The sequence below is a fragment of the Chaetodon auriga genome, chromosome 5 (genome assembly GCF_051107435.1).
Source record: "Chaetodon auriga isolate fChaAug3 chromosome 5, fChaAug3.hap1, whole genome shotgun sequence".
In the NCBI taxonomy this organism is placed as follows: Eukaryota; Metazoa; Chordata; class Actinopteri; order Chaetodontiformes; family Chaetodontidae; genus Chaetodon; species Chaetodon auriga.
Genome location: NC_135078.1, coordinates 17737956 through 17763522, shown reverse-complemented (window position 1 = coordinate 17763522; position 25567 = coordinate 17737956). Strand labels below are relative to the sequence as shown.

Below are 25567 nucleotides of genomic sequence, written 5' to 3'. Positions count from 1 at the left end.
ATTCAATTTAATTATGGGAGAGTGAGACATGGGAGTCAGTGGTATCAATGGTGAGGACATGCCAGCAGACATGGAGTGAGTTTCATGCATGTGTTGAAAACATGCATACTCTGTAGTGACATGTTTCTACCATTACTCACAGTCAGACAGTAGTGACTTGTAAGGTTTTATTGTCTTCTGTTATTTTCAGAGGTATGGTTGCACAAAAACCCACTGCAATGCCTTTTAAAGAGAAATGAAACAGAACAGAACTTGTATTTAAACATCTCACAGTAAAATCCCACCAAATGTCAGTTAGGGTCTCTGGCTTGCATTGAACAGACAGCATGAAGTCACAGCGTATATACAGAGCACAGTTATAGCGCTCCACAACTGTGTGTAAAAACTATTGTGCTCCAAGGAGAGAGCCCCAAACATGCCCCAGGGGAACCCTCCTTTTCTTCTTTTTATTGGACAGGCCTTAATTCATGGAGACAAACTGAGCCATCATGATATTTAACAGAGTATCATAAACATTCCTTCATGCTAGATGTAAATAGCAAATGTGTCTGGTTGGACGGACGGGTGGGCAAACACAGGGACGTGACCTTGCAACACACACACGTACACAGGTTTCCTATGCAGGCACACCTGTATGAATAATAGACATAGGTGGGAATGCACCTTGGGCTACAAGCTAGCCTTGTAAAACACTCTTCTTTGCTGTTATGACAAAAAAAGGACCACATCACCACCCATCAACAACGATTTAACCAACACCATTTTAATGTTAACTTTGATATAACCTCAAGAATCACTCAGACAATTGTGCATGTTGTTGTTTAAGGGCAGAATCAGCACCGATGTTTTAGAGCTTTTGAGTGAATAACAGCAGATAAGTCACGGAACTGCCAGCAGCCTGTACATCTCCATGGGTTACTGCAGTAAAGATGAGGTCCTGAGGGACGATCACATGCCCGTGTTTGTGTGACTCTAATTGTGTTGTGTGTGCATGTGAATGTGGGTGTCACAGAATAAGTGTCAATGGAAATGTAAACATTAAATACACACATTTAGCACCGAAGAAAAGTCACAAAAATGATCACAGTTTCAAGCACAGTTTGTGCACAGCTCCTGCTAACAAAGCCTCATCGTCAGGTCTGAATGCTTGCAGACCTCACGTGGATGGAGGGAGGATAGGAAGGCTGATAGTCTGGTTCTGAAAAACAAATGGAGCATGTGTGGTATAGAAAGTGAGCTTTGTCAGAGGGGCAGGGGAAATGGAAGGGTATTGGCCCAGACAATTAGCACAACTATATGTGTGTCTCTGCATGCATGCCTGTGCATACATGTGTATGTTTAAGTGTGTGCAGCTGTACTGGGATCTCGGTTCTTTGCCTTTAGTGTATATGTGTGTGTCTTTGCAGATATGTGTGTCTTGATGGCAAAGTGACTAAAGCTGATTATTTCTAGCTGTCAGACTGGACATCCAGCGTGCACTGAGGGCCATGTGGTGGTGCAGCTGATGATCTCAACACATGCCGTAATTCTGAGAGAAAAATCCTGACATGATAAACACTTCATGCATACATCAATGTTTGGCTGCAGATGCCATCATCGTAACGGGTTTTGCATGCATGTCAGATTAATGTGTTTCAATCCATGTGCTGTTGAAAGAGGTTTATATGTGCCATATGGAAGACTTGTATTCGGTAAATGCTCAACTCTATTTCAAGTTTTTCCAGGGCATTGTTCTCAGCACAAAGCTGACCCATGAGAAATGCTCTAATTTGTTAGCTAAGTTAACGACACCAGATGAACTCTGTACAGCCATAAACCAGACGCCAAATAACAAATCACCTCAAAAAGTAAATCCCAAATGACTTCAACATGGATACAGCCATCATATCAGTTCCACTACACCCCAATAAAACACAGCACAACCATCTGCCACCCTTTGCTGCAAATGAGCATAACAGTAAGTAAAGCTAAATTATTAACAGTCATGTCTATCTTAAACCATTCCAATTGGACAAGTCAAGTTTTATTTGGATATAAAAACAATTTAATCTTTAAAAACAGATATAAACAACTACATCACTTTCCTGGATACAAAAAAATTAAACCTTTGATGAGGTTAGTTTAACTATAGGTGAACACTATTGAGCATTTAGTGAGTGTTTTTGATTGGATAAGAGTACTATTCACATGGTGTCACCATCAGTCATGGATGCCCCTTCTCTCCCTCCTTATTTATTATCTATATAGAGCAACATATTAACCATATGCACAAACAAACATAAAATTAACCTTTATATCTTTCTGCACTTAAACACTTTCATTCATCGACAGAAACAATTTTCAATGTAATAAATAAAATGGGACTCGCCAGCATAGCTACATGCCACATATGTCAACCAGTTGACTTCATCTGTAGCAGTCACAAAGTCCTCCATCAGAAGTCAACCACCCCCATCATCTGTTTTTGGGCAGCTTTCGCACAGCAACCAACAAAACACACACTAATTCTCCAGCTAGAGAATGAGACAGAGAGAGAGAGAGAGAGGGAGTGGGTGTGTATTGTGTATACATGCTAACATCTGTTCCCCTCCAGGTCAAAGGTGGAAAAACCTCTGGTTCAACCCTAACAGATGACTGATGGAGTCCAATCAGAGTCTTTATTTGAAGAAGGGTATATGGGTCTCTGCATTTGGGGCACACAGTGGTGGCCTCATATGTAATCCTGTCTGTTCAGCACCAGACCTTCTCGTTCCAAGTCTTTGCAGTCCCTGAGACTCAGACACAGCCCACATTTCACTGGAGGGGCTCAAAATGTCTCTGGAAATGGTTTGAGGCCTCATTGAGTGTTGATTTTAATTGAGCACAAGTATGCGTGTGTTTGATGTATGTGGGTGTGTGCACTCTGCTTGAGTTTCTGAACTTGTATGTTTTGTGAGTATGTGTTAAGCATATGCATTTTGCATAAATGTGCTATACTTGCAAATCATTAGGTTTTGTCTTATACTGGGTCTACATGTGCAATATTTCTGTGACTCATACACACCACACGAGCAAAAAAAGCATTTGTGTTTGTTATTTTATGTGAGAGTGCATGTACACAATAGATGCTGCAACACTTTCAACTATGCGTGCGCTTGCAGGGATGTGCATTGTGGGGTTTAACGAGAGACATTATTCAGACAGATGATCTTACTCACATTGATGAGTGCGGGCTATTATATCAAACCTTGCGTTTGTAGCTTTCACATTTGTGCTTGTTGTGAATCTAAGCTACATGGAGCACAATCAAAATCCATCTACAGCCTCATTGCCACATAAAGATCATGTACTCCAGCTCTGTGCTCAATCTAGGAATAAGTTCAATGATACATGAATTAGTGAGAAAAAAATTGAAGTGATGATTCTTACAGAGTACTTATTTTACAAACTCTATCACACAATTCTACTTTAATTCGCCTATGACTTTGCCAAGCACACATACCAGCACATACACAAAGTGTTTTCAAAATCCTGTGACAATATGTGTCAGAGAGAAAAGGCTTCATTCTTGCTGGGTGATGGCCCGGTGAAAAGCACACTGTTGGCCTGGCTAGTTGATATATTTGCAAATAACACAGTAATCTCTCCATGGCGGGCCAAACATGCCAGTGTTTGCTTGCTTATTCCACATAAAAGAACAGCTCACTTGTCCGCTCTCATGCACAAGCAAAGGCAAACATTCCCTTTATTGTGCAGACTTCTCTCTTTCTCCTTATTTTATTTTCCCCCTTCCTCTCTGAGCCCAGGAAGGGCGCACTCACACACTCACCCCGGAACAAGCCTGGAGGTCTTCAGACCACACACAGAGCAGTGCTAGGATCGCTCCCTGACTCTCTTGCTTTTCCTCTCTCTTTCCCACTGTTTCATATGGTCACTCTTTCTCTATCATCCCCTCTTCTTCACAGCTCTCCCTCTCTCTTTCCACATCTCACCTCCTCTCAGCCCAGCCTGACCGAGGCAGAGTAAAGGTTGTGTGTCCAGTGTTGCATGTCTCTATCTCCACTCTAGCAGTGTGTTCTGCCTCTCTGTTTGTTTGAATGTTCTGATGTGAACTGTAGAGAGGATGGTCACTTAGTATGATATTTATGCCTATGAGACCACCCAGCAAGCCAGGCCAAGGCAGGGAGTTCAGGCTTTATTTTTTAACGCCTCCACTGTTCCCAGAGCTGAACGAGATTAATCCCTCTCTGTCACCGGTAGGTGATTATGACACAGCTTGGATAGTAGTCAGTTGTGTATCATCCAGGTGAGAGACAGGATGTGAAAACAGTGACTTTTGAATTAATTAAACAAGGAGAAAGACAAAGAAAAGTGTGAGTCACATGAGATGGGATTTGTTAAAGCGATTCCCTCTAGTGGCTGCATGAAAAGCCAAGGTATCAAGAAACAACATGTGCAATACTTCAGAACTTCATTAGTATCTGATTCCACGCAGGGGTGCTTGTAGACCAGGGGTACTTCTGCAGTTGCTGGGTGGCGCGTGGAAAACTAACTTGAAGATATCATCAGAATTAAATGAATATATCCACATAGGACACTGGTGTTAAGGAGGAAAATAAACAGGCTAATAGGATTACAAATTTGCGTGATGCTAATATTTAGTATTTATTTGGACAATTCAAGCCACAAAGACCTCATAGTTCACACCTCTACAGGGTACAACATTAACAGTATGTGTTATGTTTGAGAGAGCTTGAAAACTAGTTACCAAGCTAGAAAAAAACAGTTGAAATGGTTAGCTTAAAGTAGTGGCAAAATAATAAACCAGCGAGATAGTTAGCAGAAAGTGTTCAAAAGTTGAAACAGATAGTAATGGATAAGCAATTGAAGTAGTTAAAAGTAATTTAAAAACAGCCGAAATAGTTAGTTAAAAGTAATGACTGAAACTGTCTGATTCAACGGAAAAATGGTTGAAAGACTGAGCTAAAAGTCGGCCAAGTGAATAAAAAGTTCACTACAACTATCATGCATGGCAAGTATTTCACTAAAAAAAACACTTAACTGTCCAACCACAACATCCAACGACTCAAAGCGATAGTTGCAACCTGACAAAAGTAATTCATTGAAAGTTTAACTGCATAAAAAAATGAAAATCCACTCTCATAGGCTAATGGATTTCAGATGAATAAAATCTTAAATCCCTTCAAAGGAACATATGGAATATGATGGGCGGTTTCGACAAAGGGTTGCTGGAATTCATCTGACGGGACTGAGGATACAACAGACAATGAAAGTTGTGAACCACTGGTATATGAGATTCCCTGACTTTCACTGTATCTCTGAGGCTACTGCAATCCACAGTCAATTCTCACTCAAGGACAGCCACAAACCACTTCAGGACAGAGAAGCCCTCTCACAACGGGCGGGAATACATAAGTGAACAGTTAACGCATATCAAAGTGGTTAGATTTTGTCTTTTTATGCAAGTGGAAAGAGTTCATTTAAGCTTTAATGAGGATGCATACAGGCATAAATGGCCTTGACCCAGCTGGTCTGACATGTTAGCTGATACTGTGGATAAGAAGGCACTGAGCGTCATGTTGGGTGGCACCATGTGTGAGCTGGGGATTTATAGTGTCTCCAGACCACACACAGACAGACAGACAGAGAGAGGGAGGGATGAATGAAGGGAGGGAGGTTATGGAAAAGAGATGGAGGAAAGGAAGAGGGAGATAAATGGAAGGAGAGAGATGAGGGGAAGTTCTGGGTAACTCCTGACATTAAGTTACTGGGCATTTTGACTGAAGGTTAGCATTATAAATGATGATAACCTGCGTGTATTTATATGTGGATGCTCATAACCAAGGCTGACCACGCCAGCTAAATTATATATATTATACATTTTCTGCAGATGAACACTGTGGGCTATTTTAGAAATGACCCCAGCAAGGCACAGCCATGTTGTGCTTAACAGATCATCACAGATCACAGATTTAAAAGTTTTTGGTCGATCCAAATTTCCAATAAAATCATAGCTCAACTTAATACTGTACAAACAATGCAAACTCAACGTGTTGACATAAAGTATGTGTACAACTCAAATTATAACAGGCTACATTGCCAGCAGCCATATTTCTTAAAGCTGGAAGCATGGTTGCATTACACATAGTCTGCTTTGACAGGCCACCACACACTGCAGCTCCACTGACAGATTTAAATAGATGATATCCTACAGTATCAAAGAAATAACACGGAAAAATGGACAAATATGCCAATAAACACAGATTTGTGTATCCTACAAGTTAGATCCTCTGTGCCTCGTGGGGCCTTTCTCCGTGATTCACTGTACAGTTTTCCAGCTCTGACTTGTGTATTAGGGGGAGCGCAGTGCAGCCATGACGGAGAAAGCAATGTGTGCTAAATGGTCCATAAGCATGCCTGGCTCTGCAAACCCCTCTGCACCCCATATGGTGAGTGTGTGCACTCTACATGCATGGACGCATGGCCTAGTCCTCAGCAGGACTGCTCCCCACTGGATAACATCCCATAAAACACTGACACATGTGCAAATACACACACATAAGGGCATGATGTATACCTGTAATAAAAAAAACAACAACAGCTCTATTTAGCACTATATGTGGCATCAGCTTTATGTTGTTTTCTGGGGGTTTTAATGATTTTCAGATTACATGCACACCTTTGCATGAAATTGTAGGGTCACATACAAATGTAATCACCAAACCACACAAACTGTCACGCACATACACATTCACCCACACATTCGAGTGCCCCATTCCACTTTTATGTCTCCTCACACACAATAACTCTGGCAAACAAAATCCTTCTAATCGAGACAGCAAAGTACCCTTGTCTCCACATCTCCCCTGTAGGAACCGAACTACTACAGACACCACGTTGTACTCCCCCGATCCTGATTGTGAAGTGGGGAGTGGAGGGGAACATAATTGCATGCTTAAACGCCTGAGAAACGGACGTCCAGTTCTGCTGAGTTGGTGTTTTTTGTGTGGCCTCATTGTTGGGACGTGCAGTCATGCAGCTCTTTGAGTCCCTGTCGGTGTTCATGTTGGGTTAGGGGTGGTTCAGAAGAGTGGAAGAGGGGGAAATATTGTCTAGCGGCCAGATATTTCATTCCAAGACCAAGCACTTTGTGCCTGTCCAGCATGCCTGGCAGGAGGAGGGTGGCTGTGACCAGAATGGAGTAAAACAGAGACAGCAATCAGAGGCTTTCCCCTCTTTCTGTCGCATTTCTGCCCCGTGGTCTAACACTGTTGTCGGCCGCCATTTAATCAGCTGTTATAAAGGGCCTGTGGAGCCTTTGATAGCAAGACATAAACTACACGAACACAAGGGTGCACACATTGTATACACATGCACAGACATCGCAGTCAGTTATACTTTCTGGTTGATGTACTTAGTGTGGCCGAAGTAGATGAACAAAAGGCTCCTCTACAGGGTTGCAGTGTAATGAGGGGCGGTTTGATCGTAAATATGTTGCTCTAAAGAGTTTTCCATCTCAGTGCAGGACAAAAGGGAACAGCCATCAAATTCAGGTCATCAGAGGCTTCTACGTCGTAAATCAACTCACTGAGCAGAATCAGTTGTGTCATTGCGGCTGTCTGTGGCCCCAAAGTGGTCAACAGAGGTAACAGGATTCCCCAAGCACAGGTGGCAGTTACACTAACAAGTGATGAAAAAGATGAAGAGTAAAACAATACACAATTTCTGATGTCTCATTCATTGCTTGCACATCTCAGAACCATGTGACATTACCTCAGTACCTCATAAATAGACAAAGAGGCAGAGTATGATAGCAAGAGGCGCGGGGGATGAGACAAACTGGAAAATGTTCAAGCTGCTTGGATGAGATTCAAGGTTTGTACAACTTAATTGAAAAGTATTGCAGTGCTTTTATTGCTTCCAAGCTTGCTGAATAGACACTGGGTAGTGACTATCCCTCACTTTTAGAATCAGAATAAGACAAAGGCAAAGATGAAAGGACAGTGTCCCAACACAAGTCAAATCGACCCTATGAAATATGTAGGTATGTACTTACTGTGCTTTGGACTCGGATCGTTTCTAGAGATGTCACCATGTCAACAAGCCAGGAGCACAAACAATGCTATTAACTAACACAATCATTAAATGATTGGCTAAAAAAGTAGGAAATCAACACCATTCTCAAAATTAATGTCCTGTTAGCATGAATTCTCAAATACATTGGAAACTGAAAGGAGTTAGGTCTGGAAAGAAAGAACAACCTTACCACAACATCTAAGACATTCTGTGCAGTAACTGGTACAACAGAAAAATGTGTCATAAAGCAAGATACACTAATGTAAATAAACCCGTATTATTTGCTTTGTAACTAACTTCAGAACCATTGCATTTAATCAAATGCAACTTTAGTATAATTGTGTCCAAATTACTGTAGTCAAGTTAAGTGGCAAGAGATGAGAGGAGGGAAAAGTAGCCAGAACTTCATAACCAATATGATTCAGCCCTTTTGATTAAAAACCATGTGTGATTTGTTGATTTTAGACATGTTACGTCATATTAATCCAACTGTTTTCAGTTTCTGTAAGTGAGGACACACTCACACCATGAAGGAATTATTAAGAGACTAATGAAGTGGATAGGAAAGCAACTGAATGGGAAAGCGAGAGAAGACAAATAAAAAAAAAAATGGAGGCATGAATTATCAACCTAATTTTCCATCTCTGCAATCAATGCTTATGAAGTTGAAACTGTCATTTTTGGCGTGGTAATAATTGCTTTTGGCCTGTGGCGGACCCTCTGACTCATGAGAGAGAGGTGGTGGAACACAGATGGAGTGTTTCCGAAGCGCCCGAGAGCAGGACAAGACCTCCATTCAGGTCTTCCTCTCCAACTGCTGATTATGACCAACAACAGAGGTTTAGCAAACTTCTGGTCCAAACCTATGTTTTATTCAAATCAAACCTCAATTCAGCCAAATTAATCTGATTGAGACAAAAGCTGTAGCTGCAGGAAACACCTTGTCCACAGAAATAAATCTTACATTGGCTTAAGTCAATCCAGGTGGGTCTCAGGAAAGCCAGTGGGGAAATTTCATGGCGGATGCTCGAGAATGCACCCTCCTGACCTGATTAGAATAAATTATGAAACAGTTCCCTTTCAGTCCTTAGAGATTATGCAGAAAATTTGATGAAATTGACCTCACTTAAAAAGGCACCTCACAAAACCACAAAGCTGCTATGAACACGACCAATACTGAATGGCAGCAGTGGAAATTGAATGGACTCCAGTGCCATGCTTAAGTAGAACTTTTTTTTTTAATGCAAGACTTTTATTTGAGTATTTTTACACCCCTGTGCCACTTCATTAATCAAAAATGAGACACATTAGGTCAGCCTGATCAAGGTGCAAAGCTACATTTAAGTCTGAAAACCAACACTTCATTTCAAAACGAAAGCCCATCATGGCTGTCTTGACACAGTCACTCAACAAAATCAATCAGTCATCTGTGAAAATGACGGGTGATGAGAACCATCTTATCTGCAGCCAACGATCTCTGTATCCCAACTCTATCTGCTTGAGTGATAAAGTATTATTGTAAGTGAGGCCAGAGAAGGCCCTCGCGGTTCAGTGAGAGAACAAGTGCGTGTGAGATCTAGTGCAGTATGTAAACCGTTTGACATCAGTGTTTGGGCTTTCTTTATGAGAACATCTGTGGCAGCTGCCCTATAAATTCCCAGTGTTGAGAAAACAGGAACAAAAAGTTCCATTTTTGTATGGCAGTGTACCATGGCGAGAAGTGGACCTAGTCGTGCCTCACCAAGGCCAAGGTTTAGGGAAAGTCAAATCGGGGATGGAGAACTGAGACAGTATTACTGTGTGTTTATAAGTCTCTTCAGCATAGCAACAGACAAAAGTGAGCTTATTGATGGAGATCATATCAAACCAAGAGAACAGACAAACACATCTCTTCATCTTCCTTTTACTGTATTTCTGCAGACCACCAAGCGTCAGGTCTGTCATGTGTGTTTACTAAATTGCTTTCTTTCTTTCACCTTCTGTCAAGACTTATTCTCTAAGAATATCTTCAGTCTACAGTTTCACCCCAACCTCACAGGCAGACATTTTTTTTATTAGTCAAGGTTTGTGGTTAAATACAGTGACCAAGTATTTAAAACAGCCCTGTTATTAGGTGGTCCGTATAATGATGAAACCATCTGAGCAGATGTTTCACTGTCTGTGAGGTATTGCCAAATCATGTCTTTACAATCAGGCCAGGAATTACGTAGCCTGGGCTGCTCAGAGTCACTGATATTTTAAACAAAGATAAATTTGATTCTATACAGTCAAAGTTCAAAAGGTTGTCTGTGCTGAGTAACCTGATACTGGAAAACCCAGCAGCTACTATGAACTAAACACATAAATACAACAGTAAGACATTAGATAAGACTGCATGAATCAAATGAAAAGATTTAATAACAGAACATAAGTTAAGGGATAAAAATTATTAAGGAGCATTAAACATAAAAGAAACATATGAATGAGTACTCGTATTGTTCCAAACAGTAACTGCACATGATATTACAGTTATATTAATATTAATTAGGCATACAAAAGTGGGATGGTTACATTTTACAACTGACATATATGTTGTACATGATGGTACATTTAGCAGCATATAAGCACTGATAGTAGCAGTAAAAATACATCAACATGTTATTTATTTTATTTTATTTTATTTTATTTTATTTATGGCTACATAACCTGTATACTCGCTGGTAGAAGCATTGAGGAGACCATTATTTTTATTATTTCACTCTGACTGCTCCTCACATTTTACTGAAACCTGTTTTAATTAAATTCAACTTTCGTTTTACTATTTTGTAGAAATCTAATTTAGATTCTGCGCAGCACTTTCGACACAAGGACTCAGTGAAATTTGTAAAAGAAAGAAACGACTGAACCATAAAAAATCCTCTCGATCGAAACTATTTTAAAGTGGCTATTTTTTTAGTGGACGTTTAAATTTTATTTCTCGTCGGTGAAAAACATCGAAAGTGCGGAACTCGATGTTAAGATATACAAACATTCAGCAGGCAGCTGTTGGGCTAAAGCTGCTGCTGCTGCTGCTGTTTTTTGTCTGTGCCTCGACGGCAGATGAAGAGCTTAAAGTGGGGATGAAGTAAAAGCGACTGAACAGTAATTCAGGATGGTAAAACACATAGAAGCTCAGTGTTTTTTGTTTTCTAGTTGTCGTTTCATTTGCTGTAAATGTTAGCTAAGCTAATCGAGCTAGCTAGCATGCTACAGTGACTTCTCCTCCCCAGGAACAAGAGGATACTTTCTTATCCTGATGGCTTCAACTTCTGCTGCTAAAAAAGGTTTGAAAGGCATGTGTTTATCTAATATTATATTTCAGCTGGACACTGGTTTACACAATCCACAGCATCTAACGTTAGCTAATTATAAGCCACATTTAGGGACACATTATGACGTTACAGTCATAACACTTTGATAAGTTCACGTTACTCTTCAATCATAAGATTGAATCATAAGATAAATTCAATCAGTGGGACAAGTTTGTGTTTTAGATGGGATAAACTCAGATATTATTATTAGTAGTAGTAGGAAAATGAAAAGATGGTATTTTAATTTGTGGAGATTTTTTGCTGTTCGTTATAACAAAATGTGGGTACAAATTAGACTTATTTTAACATCCAGTCTATCTGTGTGCAGACTTGTGAGGTAAGTTTTCAAGATATCTTTCTAATGAAATATTTATTTTATTTAATAGAAACATGGCGTGAACGTGACAGTTGTCTGGCTCCAGATCCGAGAGATGGCACACTGCGAGAAGCCACCATTCAGAGACTCACCACGTCTCATAATGATACCATAGCCTGGGTGGCATTCACTGACCATAGTAAAGATGAAGAAGAGGAAGAAGCTGTACCCATCTCGAAACTCGTGAGACCAGGCTTGGATCACTTCATCCAGGAGAAACCTGTGTTTCCCAGCAGCGCCACAGACCCCAGGCTGTGTGTCCCCTTCGAGCTGAGTGATGTTAATGGACACAGAGTCCCCTACACCATCAACAGATACTTGAGGGATTACCAGAGAGAAGGAATCAGGTTCATTTACAACAACTACATTCGTTCCAGAGGTTGTATCTTGGGTGACGACATGGGCCTGGGAAAAACTGTACAGGTACAAACCACATAAGCTGCAAAACTATTGACAGATTTATTTAAATGTCAGCATTTTTTCACTCTCGCTGTTGTTCTCTCCACCATGTGAGCTGATGACTCCACAATATATGTAGCAGAAGCAAGAATTGGCCATTTAAATACAAATCTAGATCAGGAGTTGGGGTTGAAGTTTGTTGTATTGTTTTACAGTAGACGACGTGTTGTGTTACTCTAATGTGAATGTGTGTTTTTGTATTGTCACCATGTGAATTGTGTAGACCCCAGGAAGAATAGCTGCTGCTATGTAGACACTAATGGGTATCTTCATGAAAAACAAACAAGTCTCTTTGATCTTATCTTAGGTCATTGGATTCCTTGCTGCTGTGTTGCACAAAACAGGCACATGGGAGGACATCAAGAACAACAGGCCTCAGTTTCTGCAGAGTCAGATGCCCTCCAACCAAAGTAAACCTCACAAAGTGGGTATTGAAATATGCTACTTACGAAAAGATATGTTGTGAATTATAAAACATCTTGTTTGAAGAAATAAAGACTTTTTTTTTTTCAAGTAGCAGTCACATTCATTGAAGTGCAGCAATAGTGCAGATCTAAATTGTTGATTTGTCATTAGCATGTTTTGGTGTTTCCATGATTTGGTTCAGGTGTTCCTCATTGTGGCCCCGCTGTCAGTTCTTTATAACTGGAAAGATGAACTGGACACATGGGGTCACTTCCAGTGTGTGGTGGTCCACGGGCTGAAGAAAGAGGAGGAGCTGGCTCGCATCAAGAAGGGACGCATTGAGATTGCTCTCACTACCTATGAGACTCTGCGCCTTTGTCTGGATCAGTTTAATAAGTGAGTATCATGCTCATCACACACAAACAGCAAATACGTGGTGAAGACGTTTTTGTAACTGTGTTTTTTTGATACTGAAGCACTGTGACTGAAACATGCCTTGCCCTCCCTGCAGTATAGACTGGTCTGCTGTAATTGTGGATGAGGCCCACAAGATAAAAAATCCAAACTCTCAGATCACTCAGGCCATGAAGGATCTAAAATGTAATGTAAGAGAGCACTGTGTTGTTATTTCAGTATGATATTAGTGTGTACTAGTGTGAAAGTAGTAATGACTGTAGTCATTGATCCTAGTTTTGCACTTCTGTTTTCATCAGGTCAGAATTGGCCTCACTGGCACCATCTTACAGAACAACCTCGAGGAGCTGTGGTGCGTCATGGACTGGTAGGTTAAGTTTTACATTTCGGTCTGTTTGTTCTCTGTAGTCAAAGTGACGTGATTGCAATTTGCAGCTTCTCTTAAAAATAGTTCCTGTTCACCTTCATGTATATTTTTATTCTATTTAGGGCCATACCTGGTTGTCTTGGCAACTTAGGACATTTCAAAAACACGTTTTCACTGCCGATTGAACAAGGCCATAAGCACAGTGCAACCAAACGAGCGCTGGCTACAGGGAGGAAGAGTGTCAGAGCCCTGGTGAGGAAGATATCCCACTGGTTCCTCAGGAGGACCAAAGCTCTCATCAAGGAGCAACTGCCTAAGAAGGATGACAGGGTAAGATCGGTTAAATCAAACAAGACTTTATTTTAATGGCTTTCTACTCTCTAGAAACTCAAAGTTCACAATCTACATGATGATGTCCCATTGTGGTAAAACTCTGATGAAGGTCTATGATGTCTAAAAGCATCCCTCAAAGACATTTGGTGTTGTGATTTCTCCTAGGTGGTGTATTGCTCTCTGACAGACTTTCAGCAGACTGTGTATCAGACGGTGCTGGACACTGAAGATGTGAAGTTACTGCTGAGGTCTTCAGAGAAATGTGGCTGTCAGAGTGGACGCACCCGCAGAGGCTGCTGCTATAAAGTTAGTGCAGCCCTTTTACCATCGTGTGCTTGTATTCTTGTAATATGGTTAAACTTTATTGTAAGGGTTGAGCTGTTTGCTGCAAATCTCAAGTGAAATCCAACTCGTACTTGACTCATATGAGAGAACTTTTTTTTTTTCTTAAAAGGTCACCTAAATTAGACAAATGTGAGGAAAGTATGCTTTGTGTGATTTCGGTGAACTGGCCCTTGAGGTGCAGTGAAATCCAAAATACAACATTGAAGCCTGTTACCATCGTCCCATTGATTTAACTACGGGCAGGAAGCCTTTCTCATGAAAAAAGAAATAAATGAAAATAAACACTGAGCCCTCAAATAATGCAAGTGTCTTTTATTGCAGAGAAACTCAGAAGGTGTGGAAATGAAGGAGCTGTACTTCAGCTACTTGGCCATATTGAGGAAGGTTGCCAACCATGTCGCACTGCTTCAGTCCACCGCAGGCACCAGCAAGAAACAGGTAGGAACATGTTGTCCAATAACTGATTTAGTGCACTTGTTCATGGGAGTTGTCTCCTGGAGAGCTTTTCAAGTTCATACCGCATCTTGTAGTGATGGCTTTGGTTCACCATTACGACTCATTTGTTGCTTCCAGGAAAAGTACGTAGGTGCCATTTGTCAGAAGGTATTCCAGAAGTTTCCAGACTTTGTACAGAGATGCAAAGATGAAGCATTTGAGGCCTTGTCGGACCCGATGTACAGTGGAAAGATGAAGGTACAGTTTGGAACAATGGCACAGCTACCTGCTTATTATGGGCTGTTTCAGTGTGGTTAACATATCTGTATTCTTTTTTCAGGTTTTGCAGAAGCTGCTCAAATATTATCTGCAAAAGAGAGATAAAGTACTCCTTTTTTCTCTGTCAACCAAGGTGAGAGCTTTATTTGTGTGTATTGAAATCAGATTTGCATGTGTGATAGCAGAGGTTTGTATTGTGTCAGTGTCAGATGAGAAGGGTGGGATGTTTCCCCATTGGAAAATGATTTGATCCTCACAGTGATGTCACCGAAAAGGGATTTTAGATGGTTTCAGAGTTAGAGTAAGCTCGTTGTTTTTAGAGCTTTAAGCCCGGCCACATCCATTCAGCCTTTCAATACAACAACAGGCTTGAACACACCCTCTGAAGGACTTCTCAGTTTTCAGTTTGATCTGGACCGAGATCACCTCTTTTTGTCATACCAAGGTCCGGCTGTTCGGCCCGGACTGTGGTCCATGGGACGTTTCGCACCTGTAATTTTTGTTTGTTCAAAAAAGTCCAAAAGTCTGGACCAAACAAGTAGGTGTTAAAGGGGCCTTAACTGCCACTGCTGATAGGGCAGGTGACTTGTTTTCAGAGCCAACAGCAGTAGGAGACATGGTTTTCACATGAGATGGTTTAATAGTTTTTTCTTATTACACAGAGCCTCATGGCTGCCGTCACCTGAGACAGTATGATAACACTGCTGGCTGCTATGAGGTCATATTTTCATGGCCTATATTCTGCTATTTTGGGAATCATATAGTCCATATTGTTTTGATTGTGCACAGCAATTACCCCTGTGGTATATCTATAAATATACAAACCAGAGACTGCTGTGTTTGTTTTTTATTAAACTTGTTTTTCTAGCATTTACACGTTATCTCTCAGACAAACTCTTCAGCGTTCACAATGAGTAATGACTCACATGCTAGATGTAGAGATGTCGGTCTTTACACGGTTGATTCATGTGCTTTCAGCTGTTTGTTGTGTGTTTTGAACCTGTCAGCTCTTAGATGTGCTGGAGAGCTACTGCATGGCGGAGGGACTGGACTACAGCAGACTGGACGGAAACACCAAAGCCAAAGAGAGAGTCCAGATCGTCAAAGAGTTCAACAGCCCCTCTCACACCAACATCTGCCTGGTTTCCACCTTGTTAGTCAAACAGTAAAAATTAGATTGAGAAATGGTGCTGTCTTACATTTTACACTTACATTTTAGGCCTTAAATCGTGCTTTTTCAAAATTAAGACCCTAAAGTTATACCAATGTGGTCTTCATGGGAATATTTAGTACTGTGTCTGCTATAGTCATTTTTATTGAACATGTTCAAAACCTTGAATCTGCTGACTCTTTGTTCTATCAGGGCAGGTGGTGTCGGTCTTAACTTTGTAGGGGCCAATGTGGTGGTGCTATTTGACCCCACATGGAACCCAGCCAGTGACCTCCAGGCTATTGACAGGTAGGTTGTGGACCGTATCTTGACAGATTTACACAGTATTTCAACGCATGTTAAGCTATAGAGGTTGAGTTTTACGAGAGTATTTTGCTCCCTCGAGTGGCTTGAAAAAGCAGTCCAGCTGCCAGTATAACATACCTAATCATACTCTGTCACATCTGACATCAAAACATAAACATACAAGCTTTTTACAATACCTGTGTGCTGATCTCTTTGTCTTTCTCTTTAGGGCGTATCGTATTGGCCAGTGCAGGGATGTGACTGTTCTGAGGCTGATCTCACTGGGGACTGTAGAGGAAGTTATCTACCTCAGACAAGTTTACAAACAGGTACCAGATATTTATCACCATGTAATCCTAATGCACAAATGAAGCACATCATGCCATACTGAGGTTATCTCCTTTGCTAACTGTGAGATGGCTGCTGCAGCTTAACTGACTGCGGGGACAATAGAGGAGAGAGGTTTACTAACTGTCCATAAATCCAATGACAACAGAAAAATACTCAAGCGCCACGATAAGTTTATGACTTAGTCCTGCAGTAATTCAATTAAGGCAGTTTGATTTGTAAATTAACAGCTACAGCCTCATGTTGAGGTCAGTTTTCTTACTAATTACGTTGTTTGGAAACAACTATGTCTGCCTGGAACTGGCACACACACAGAGCTTTTTCCTCTTGACAGTAATATATGTCAGCTCTGTGTTCTGTGTCGGTGTCTTCTCTGTAAATTCTTTCCAATCTTCCAGCAATTGCAGTGCTCAGTTATGGGCAAGGAGAGTGCGCGGCGGTACTTTGAGGCAGTGCAGGGCCACGATGTCCATAAGGGGGAGCTGTTCGGGATCAAAAACCTCTTCAGGCTGCAGGTCCAAGGAACGTGCCTCACCCGCAAGATACTAGAGGTTAGCCTCCATGCCTTTTCCTGTTGGATTGATGATGTTTTCTACTGTACAGTAGCATAGTGCCTCAACTCACCTCATTCCACTGTCACCATACAGTGTCTCACAAATAGTCATCACTTCCTTTATTTTCTGTCTGGAATGTTCTCTTCTGTGGTCATATATGCTAATAATTATTCTTGGTTTGGTTAGTGTCTTTGGGCTGAAAAGGGAATTAAGGGGGGCCTTAAAGGGCCTAAAATAGCCTGAAAATACAATGCACTGCTGAGTAAAAATGATGACTGTGATGTCACTGACTTGATGAAATGTTCGCCTTTTGATCAATCTGTCTCACTTTTGCTCCTCCTGTCAGCGAGAAGGACAAGTGGAGTCGGGTGTAATGACAACCAGCACACACACAGGCGAAGGGAAGGAGGAGGAGGAGATGAAGGGAGTTAGCGTGAGTAACTCTGCCGTTCTCAGAGACCCAGAACATAGGGCACTCATCTTTCCCATCCCTCACTCTGCCTTCTTTCCCAAGCGGCCCACTTATCCTCCCATTCCCACGTGAAAGAGGGGATACCTCAAACAGGGACCTTCCTGTCTGTCAGTCAACCAACCCACAGAATCTCAACTTTTCCTGCCTTAACTCCAATTTTTTCTTCCTTGCTTCTTCAGTCCTTTCTTTTATAATCTCCTGGTTCTCTCTTAGGGGTTTATTCCAAAATGACATATGCCCCATTTATGAGAAAAACAGCTTCCAATGTGACAAAAATGTCAAAATCAGATAAATTATGTTACTTTTAACGGAAAAACATGGAGAAAGTGATCCTATTCCTGTCAGTATCACACAGTCCCCCCACTGTAGGACTTCAGTTGGGGCTGTTAGAACAGATTCATGTGATGACTTCTGTTTTACAGTCACACAAAGATCAGTGGAAATCTCTGTAACCACTCCTGTTTCGGTTGCCATATTTTCAGCAAAATGTGGCTAATTACAGTGTTTTCATGTCACTGTTATTGTCCTCAGACTGAAAACCTCCTTTGAGCGAGTGTATTCGCCTGAAGTATGAGTGTTTGAACATACTGAGCGTTAGTGTTTTTCAGCTTTCTATGGAGGTTTTGATGCATTTTTGCTGTAAAAACCTGTCGATTTAGATCCATCGTAACTGACTGAATTAAAGCTGACCTCAGTTCCTTTTCTCTGTCAGTGTGAAGACTACAGCAACCTTTCAAGCACTCACCACACAAGTATTTTATGTCATATCACTTTAAGATCTTGGCTGACAAAAAACATTTGTACTCCCTTTTTTTTGTATCTATTCTGCATACACAGCAACATTTAACTCCCATGACTGATCAGCTGTGTCCACTCCAACAGAGGGAGAACAAGTTGTTTCCGCAGATTAACAGAAATGTCATATTTCCATCATGTTTTCTGCCCTTTTCTTCACTGTTCGAGGTTCGACCGGTGCCTTTTAAGTCCGTCATCTTGTTGCGCTCTCTTCTTCTGCAGTGTTATTATCACCACCTGATCTGTACATTCTGCCCGATCGATACTGCACGTGTGTAGGTCAGGTCCTTGGCACACGTGGAGAACAAATTGGGTTTCCCTGTATGGATTGGGCAGTGACAGTATAATGGTTTTCCAACTGGAAAATTGGCGCCACCTACTGCTTATCGTGATAAACCGACTTATAACGTATAACGCTAGTGGATGGAAACAAGCATTCATACAAATTTTCTTTCACCAGTTTTTTTTTTTTTTTTTTTAATTTAGTTAAAATTGACAATATATTTGGATGGAAACCAAGCTCCCTGAGGCAAACTGTTTAAGATACTGGGCTATACAAATACAAACCCACTTGACTTGATGCTCGATTATTTGTATTTTAGCAAAACTGGAGGATGAGGTTCTCTTTCTGTTGGATGCTGTGTGAGACAGCTGGATGTAATTACGTGCCCTAATGGAAGCAGCAGACCACACTGAAGTCCATCTTCTGCTTTTCAGCTATTTATTTACACAGTGATACCCCTTATCATCCTGTTCCCAGCCAGGTCCTTTTTACAGGGCTGCTGCTCCGCTGAGGCCATTGGGATTCTTTCAAAAATACAGAATACACTGGGGTGCCTTAACACGCACAGAGCGAGGCTGTAGGCGTGGAAGCACCAACATGCACACAGTACAGCAGAAATGTGGAAGAGTCATCTCGTAGTTGGCAAATTTTGGGAAATTAGAATCACTGTTGGTGGTCGATCCCCTAAAGGACCATCCATATAACTCCAGGAAATGTTATGACCCCTTTTGTTTTCTTCATATTACATCATGATAGAGGGCACAAGTCACATCGATGCTTATTATGATTTATTGTTATAAACATCTGTTTTGTATTACACAACGAAATCTCATGGCCTGGTCCACTGAAAGATGGCATAAACAAGGGAAGTGAGGAGTTTGTAGCCTTTCGGTGCAATTTAATCTAAGTCTTTCTCACACAGTGTGAATACAGTTTATTACCTTATGCCACTGTATGTGCCAATCTGTCCCCTCTGCTGTTTTCTTGAAGGAACCTGGAGGTTCTTCACCTAGAAATGGCCCTGTAGCAAATGATGAACAAGCCAAGAAGAACAGAGAAGCATCAAAGATCCCCAGAGGGGTGCTGGACTTCAGCAGTGGGAGTGACAGTGAGGAGGAGCAGGGGCTGAAGAGGAAGGCATCAAAACCCAGTGCAGTGGATGGCACCAAGGGTGGGAATGCTGCTGCTGATCCTGGTCGAATGAGTCTCCTACAGCACGGTTTCTCCAGACACCTCGAGAGGGTCAAAGGAAAACCAGAGTTAGGAGAAGGGGACAGTAGTTCAGGTGTCGATGAAAGACCCTCTGAGGAAGATGCTGAGGATCAAAAGAGGGAGGGTACCTCCTTCGGCATCTGCAAGAGGTCCAATACAGGAAATGGTGCAGCCTGTTTCCCTAATTTGGGAAATAAAATCCGGGACATCTCCAGCAGTTCAGACACAGAAGACAGGGAGAATGGAGGTGTGGGGAGACATGAGAGGGTTTCTCTGGTGAGACCAAGTGATGATCCTGTAAGAAACAGACAGGGCCTGAAAGTTTGGACAAATAAGAAAATTACAGTGGTTGAGGAGAGTGATGAAAATTCCTCACCAGACAAAAAAAAACAAGCCAAGCTCATAAACATAGTTCCAAAAGTGTGCCGCCTTGATGGCTACTCAGACGAATCTGAGGATTTGGACATAGAGGCAAGGACGGGGCCAAAGAGGGACGCTTTCGATTCACGCTGGAGAGGAGGAGACAAAGGGAGAGGAGGCTTAGACCGCAACAGAAAGAGGCAAAGTGCTCGTGCCAGGGACAAGGCCAGATCGAAATACTCTGACGACATAGAGACATTCACATCTTCAGAAGATGAACACACTCCTGCTAAAAAAGGAAGACCTACAGGATGCGGCTTCCCATCTCCGCAGACAGAAAGAGTTGTGTTCCCTACAGACGAGACCAAAGAACGAGCTGGGGAGTCCAAATCCGTTTCATTTACAAATCTGAGAAGTCAGACACCCCTGGCATCCAGAGGAAAGGATGGAACTATCGACAGTGTGCTAGGTCAGATTCAGTATCTGTTCATATCCTAATCATTTTTAATGAACTTCCTTTCAGCATTAATGATGTATTTGTCTGTTTAAAGGAGGTGTACAGGAGGTGGTGTATACCCACTCTAACCAGCGTGTGGTGGGTGGGAGCAAAGCAGAGGAGCTGATCAGTAGAGCTGCTGTACGAGATGTGTTTGAACTGAAGATGTTCTCTCAGCTCCCGGCCAATCACCTTATAGGCACCATAGAGGTACATACAGCACCGCATGAACACAGGCTTGCCAGCACTGTATCAGACACACATGCTCGCTACGGCATGAGAGTGGATGTAAACACACACTGCTCTTTGCATCTTAATGACGGCTCACTGGTGCTTGATGAGTAGCAGCAGTGTGGATTACCTGTTTACATACACTCACGTCAGCAAAAGCCTGCACATCTTAGCCAGCAGTATTGACTGGTGGAGAGAACCGCAAACTGACTTCAAACTGGGTATTTTGTCTTGATTTTTTTGGATTAGACATTCTTAATAGACAGATGGCACGTCTTAAGAGAAGCAAACAAAGGTGATTTGAGCCCAACATACCCCTTAATCTTCAATAATTTCCTATTGATTAAAGTTAGCTTCACTAACATAAGCTGCATTTGAAGACAAATTGAGTCCGAGGCAAAAATAACTGGTCACTCATGTTATTGTCCCAGAGCCTGTCAGCGAGCCCACCAGACAGTCTGCCTTGCCCATCTACTGTCAGATTGGAGAAACCCAGTGTGGACTATCCAGTCGCCTTCACCAAGAAGAGTGTGCACCACACCAGACACACCACCTTCATCATTGGAGAGTCTCCCCAGGCCATACAGAGGTACTGAAAGGGGTGTCAGAGGAGTTGAGGTGAAGAGAAAAGGCGCGGACAAGTTAGGATAACGCATTAAAAAGAATTGTAGACGATGAGATGATGGATTCACCAGAAGGGTAAAAGAGCGTGGGGTAGTCAAGGTTTGACATAGTGAAGGAAAATGACTTAAGATCAGGGGGCCTGCAACAGAGGGAAAGAAGAAAAAGTCTGAATGGGACTAAAGCAGGCCAGTGGATGAAAGGAGGAAAGGAGGTGTAAAAAGTGTAGTCGGAAGAGATGAATTCCTGGCAGTGTAGGGAATTAGGCCAAAACTCACCACAGATATGGTGTTGAGCACCCCCACCTGGGCCTCAGGAATTGTGTGTGTGTGTCTGTGTGTGTGTGTGTGTTTAGCGAGAGACCACCTCTGAGCTTTCCCTTCCACCTATTTCCCAGCATCATGCCAAACATTACCCAGTTATGTTCAGGCCCAACAGTGCAGGATTTTCCCCCTCCACAACCACAGCCCTCCTGAGACTAACCAAAAATGATCGCCCGAGGACTTCCAAACCCACACTGATATACACACACACACACGTCCTAACAAGCATTTACACACATACAGACGCACAGTACTCCAATCCACACGTCTGTCCCGCTGCATCACCTCCACCCCCTGCCTTCCCAAACCCTCGTATACAGGCGCACACAGACACCTCTGTGGCTCCAATCTCGCTCCCCAAGGAGAAGACTGTATCTCTGCCCAGAGGCTTACCAGGGAGTGAAAACACACACAAGTTATATTGATATCCCCTCAATTAACCTCACTGTTTAATGATTTAAATCCACATGCACGTCATTTTTTACTGCCGTTACATTTATTTATTGTTTTTCCAGCGAAAGCCACAAATGGTAATAACACCACCATAATGCAGCTGTACCACCAGTGACTTTGAAGTATTTCTGTCCCAGAGTCTGGTTAGACCAGAGTTTTAATGACTGCCTAGAAGCGCAGGAAAAACACCTCATACTGCATGGCTGTCTGGATATGAGCCTGAATATGTGGACAGCTATTCATCTTAGGCTAGGCCTGTTGGACCCGCAGTATATCTTAATAGTGTAGGCCTTGTGGCTTTTTAAAGAGGTTATTTTGCATGTGATTTAAAGTATGTTACGGTATGCACACACGTGCCACATTCTTATTACCTTCATTGTCTCCCACATGTTTTTGTGCATGGATGTTTGCTTTTTTTCCCACTCATTTCTGTGTTTGTGTGCTTTGTTTGCTCGTGTGTAGGCAACAGCTGGAGGAAATGGCGGAAAAATTCAAATTTCCCTCAGTTCATCAGTTTGCAGTGGAGATTTTGAGAAGAAACTCAACTCAGAGACTGGCCTGGCTACAACAGTATTATACTTCACTGAACCACCCTGACCTGGCTAATATAGTCACAAACAACTTCCCACAACCTGATTCAGCACAGACCTCCTCCTCCTGTACACCCACCAAAACAGCTGCCACAAAATCTTACGCAGATACCAGAATTCCGCAGAAGGATGTTCCGAAAGCCAAGAAAAAGCCTAGATACGCTCATCCTGAACCCAAAACTAAGCCTGAAACCCCACAAAACAATGTTTCTGTACCACAGAAAAAGCCCGGAAACCCAAAAAATGATGTCCAGAAACCCCAGAAAAAGAACAAGATCCCACGAAAGAATGTTCTAGAGTCTCTAAGTGATGTTCCAAGCCTGGAGTCAGAGGAACAGGAGGAGACGGTCTGTAGTGCCAGAGAACATAAGAGGACAAAGAGGGTTAGTGTTTCTAGTGCTGGAGCCTTCAGAGCTGGTGGTGGTCTTGGCTTGGATCAGGCCAGCAGCAGTGGTCTGGGGTCCGGGGAGGCTGCAGCTTTCCTGAACCGCATAGACAGAGATACCCCTTCTTCTCCGGACCTCAGCCATGGCAGGTCCACCATGTTATCCAAACCCACAGCACAGGGAAGGGAGCAAGAGCAAAAATTGTCTTCCAGGACCGGTGAAACTTTTCAAGGCCAGAGAGAAAATCCTCAGACCCCTTCCCATCCTGAACAGGCCACATCTACCTCCAGTCGCCGCTCCTTCCTCACAGATCTGATAGGAGACACCTCAATCCTCGATGATTTGTTAAAACCCAAATCCAGGGGTGCACAACACAGGGGCACTCCAAAAACACCCCCCGCAGTCAGCCCACGTCTCACCTCACGCTCTCCATCCAGAGTCTCTCTCAGCACTGACTCAGCGGGACTCATAGACTCTCTGTCCTGTCCAAAGTCAAACACACTACATACGCACCAGGCCGCCTCGAAGGGCAGTCGCAAAGACTTCTGGGACATCCTGAATGAGGGTAATGAGGAGAGTATCAACAGGCTAACAGACCCAGCAGAAGTGCAGAGGGTTTGCGTCAGTGCTAACTTTGCAGCTAGTCGATCTGTAGAAAAGGAGAGCAAGAGTCTCTGGAAGACTAATGAGAAGTTCATCTGGAAGAAATAATACGTGAAAGGCGGTTTTTAAGGTTTTCAAGGTTTATTTAAAAGTTTTGAATATTTTTGTTTTGCATTTCTAAAGGAGATGTATAAAAAAAAAACCTTAATGGATATGATGTTATTTTCTTATTTTAGGTATTTATTTTAGGTCTTATTACTTGCCCTTTTTTAAATGTCTTTTAATTTTCACTAATGATTTGAAAATGTTCAGTGTTTATGAATTAGTAGTTCAATGGTTAATGTTACTTGAATAAACAGGGTGTGACCGTTCTGGAAATTTAAACCTGTGAGTATTTTATTGAATTTATTGCCCAGGTCATAGCTTAATTGCTGGGGGGGGGGTGTAAAAAGTCATGATGTCCGAGAGCTGAGAGCTGACGAGCAGTTCAGAACGCCTTCAATGATGTAAAACAATGTAAAATAAGCACCATATGAATGTGTTGATGTCTCATGTTTGCAGTTAAAGGTCAGTGTCAGTGCTCAAACTGTTGCTGCACCTGATATGGTGTTAAGTGCATGACAGGAAAAATCCAACCTGCTGCAGGCATTAGCCATTATCATTAACAGACACCCAAGACTGCCACCCGAGGACTGTTGGTGGCCCTGCTGAGATGGCTGTTACGTCTCTGTCACTCTGAACACCTCACTGCCCTCCCTCTCCCCATGACAGTGTGCAAATTGTAGATGGAGTGGTTTTGTGCACGGTAATGTGATAGTCTGTGGTTTGGCCCAGTTGTGCCTCAAACGCCCCTCAGAGTGGAAGCTGCTGCGCTATTAGTGAAATAACAATAAGCAGTTGAAGACTTTAAGTGGAGCCGGGAGAGCTCCGGGGAGTAGTTTTCCCACCCATCCATCCACCTGTCCTCTCACGCTCTCATTTAAAGCGGGTTTCAAGCTCTCTTAGATGACAGAATTATTTGCACTGCTCCAAAAAAGCCCCCCAAAAAGTTATTGACATATCAAACTCACAGCGTCGCAGATATGGAAAAACAAAATAAAGCCCTCGCTGTGTGCGTAGGTGCGTGAGTGCGCATGCATGTGCTGAACCTCACAGCTGTGTCTGACCTCTTTCAGCTGTTGCACTGAACCCCAAAGAGAGCTGCTCTGAGTATTGTGTTTTGTTTAGCAGAAATGAGAAAGTGCTGATAGCTGTCAATAAACAAGAGACAGGAGTACGTGCCCCAGCAGAACATACAGCTTAGTAAAGAGTATGTGCGTGTGCATGTGGACCTTCTGGGTGGTAGATCATGACTATCATCGCATACTGGGGCCACACATCTGTCACACCTGTTCAAATCGCAGACAGAGGAGAATAAAAAGCCCTTTCTCTCATCCTAAACCCTTCCCTCTCTGCTTTTCTCTGCCTGTTTCACCCACGACTGAGATTTGCAGATTCCTATCTGTCTTTTGTAGTCACAGTCTGGTTCAAGAGAGATAGCAGAGCGGCTTAGTGTGTTACTGACAA

General features: G+C 42.4%; 1 protein-coding gene across 1 annotated transcript; it reads left to right on the top strand.

Annotated features, from left to right (window-relative positions):
• Positions 1-11068: 11068 nt before the first annotated feature.
• ercc6l2 (excision repair cross-complementation group 6-like 2) lies at positions 11069-24382 on the top strand. The gene is made up of 20 exons (XM_076731164.1): positions 11069-11378; positions 11792-12204; positions 12548-12664; positions 12848-13041; positions 13157-13250; positions 13359-13426; positions 13549-13756; positions 13925-14065; positions 14426-14542; positions 14678-14797; positions 14880-14951; positions 15826-15971; positions 16182-16277; positions 16504-16603; positions 17021-17173; positions 17523-17609; positions 19717-20767; positions 20850-21004; positions 21457-21614; positions 22885-24382. The coding sequence occupies exons 1-20, from the start codon at positions 11351-11353 to the stop codon at positions 24107-24109; spliced, it is 4743 nt and encodes a 1580-aa protein (XP_076587279.1). The 5' UTR covers positions 11069-11350; the 3' UTR covers positions 24110-24382.
• The last annotated feature ends 1185 nt before the right edge of the window (positions 24383-25567 follow it).

Excerpts from the sequence above, each read along its gene's own strand:
- ercc6l2 (XM_076731164.1), top strand. The coding sequence starts at position 11,351 with ATGGCTTCAACTTCTGCTGCTAAAAAAG. Across the intron at positions 12,665-12,847 it reads ACCAAAGTAAACCTCACAAA|GTGTTCCTCATTGTGGCCCC; the intron begins GTGGGTATTGAA and ends GATTTGGTTCAG. Across the intron at positions 15,972-16,181 it reads ATCTGCCTGGTTTCCACCTT|GGCAGGTGGTGTCGGTCTTA; the intron begins GTTAGTCAAACA and ends TTGTTCTATCAG.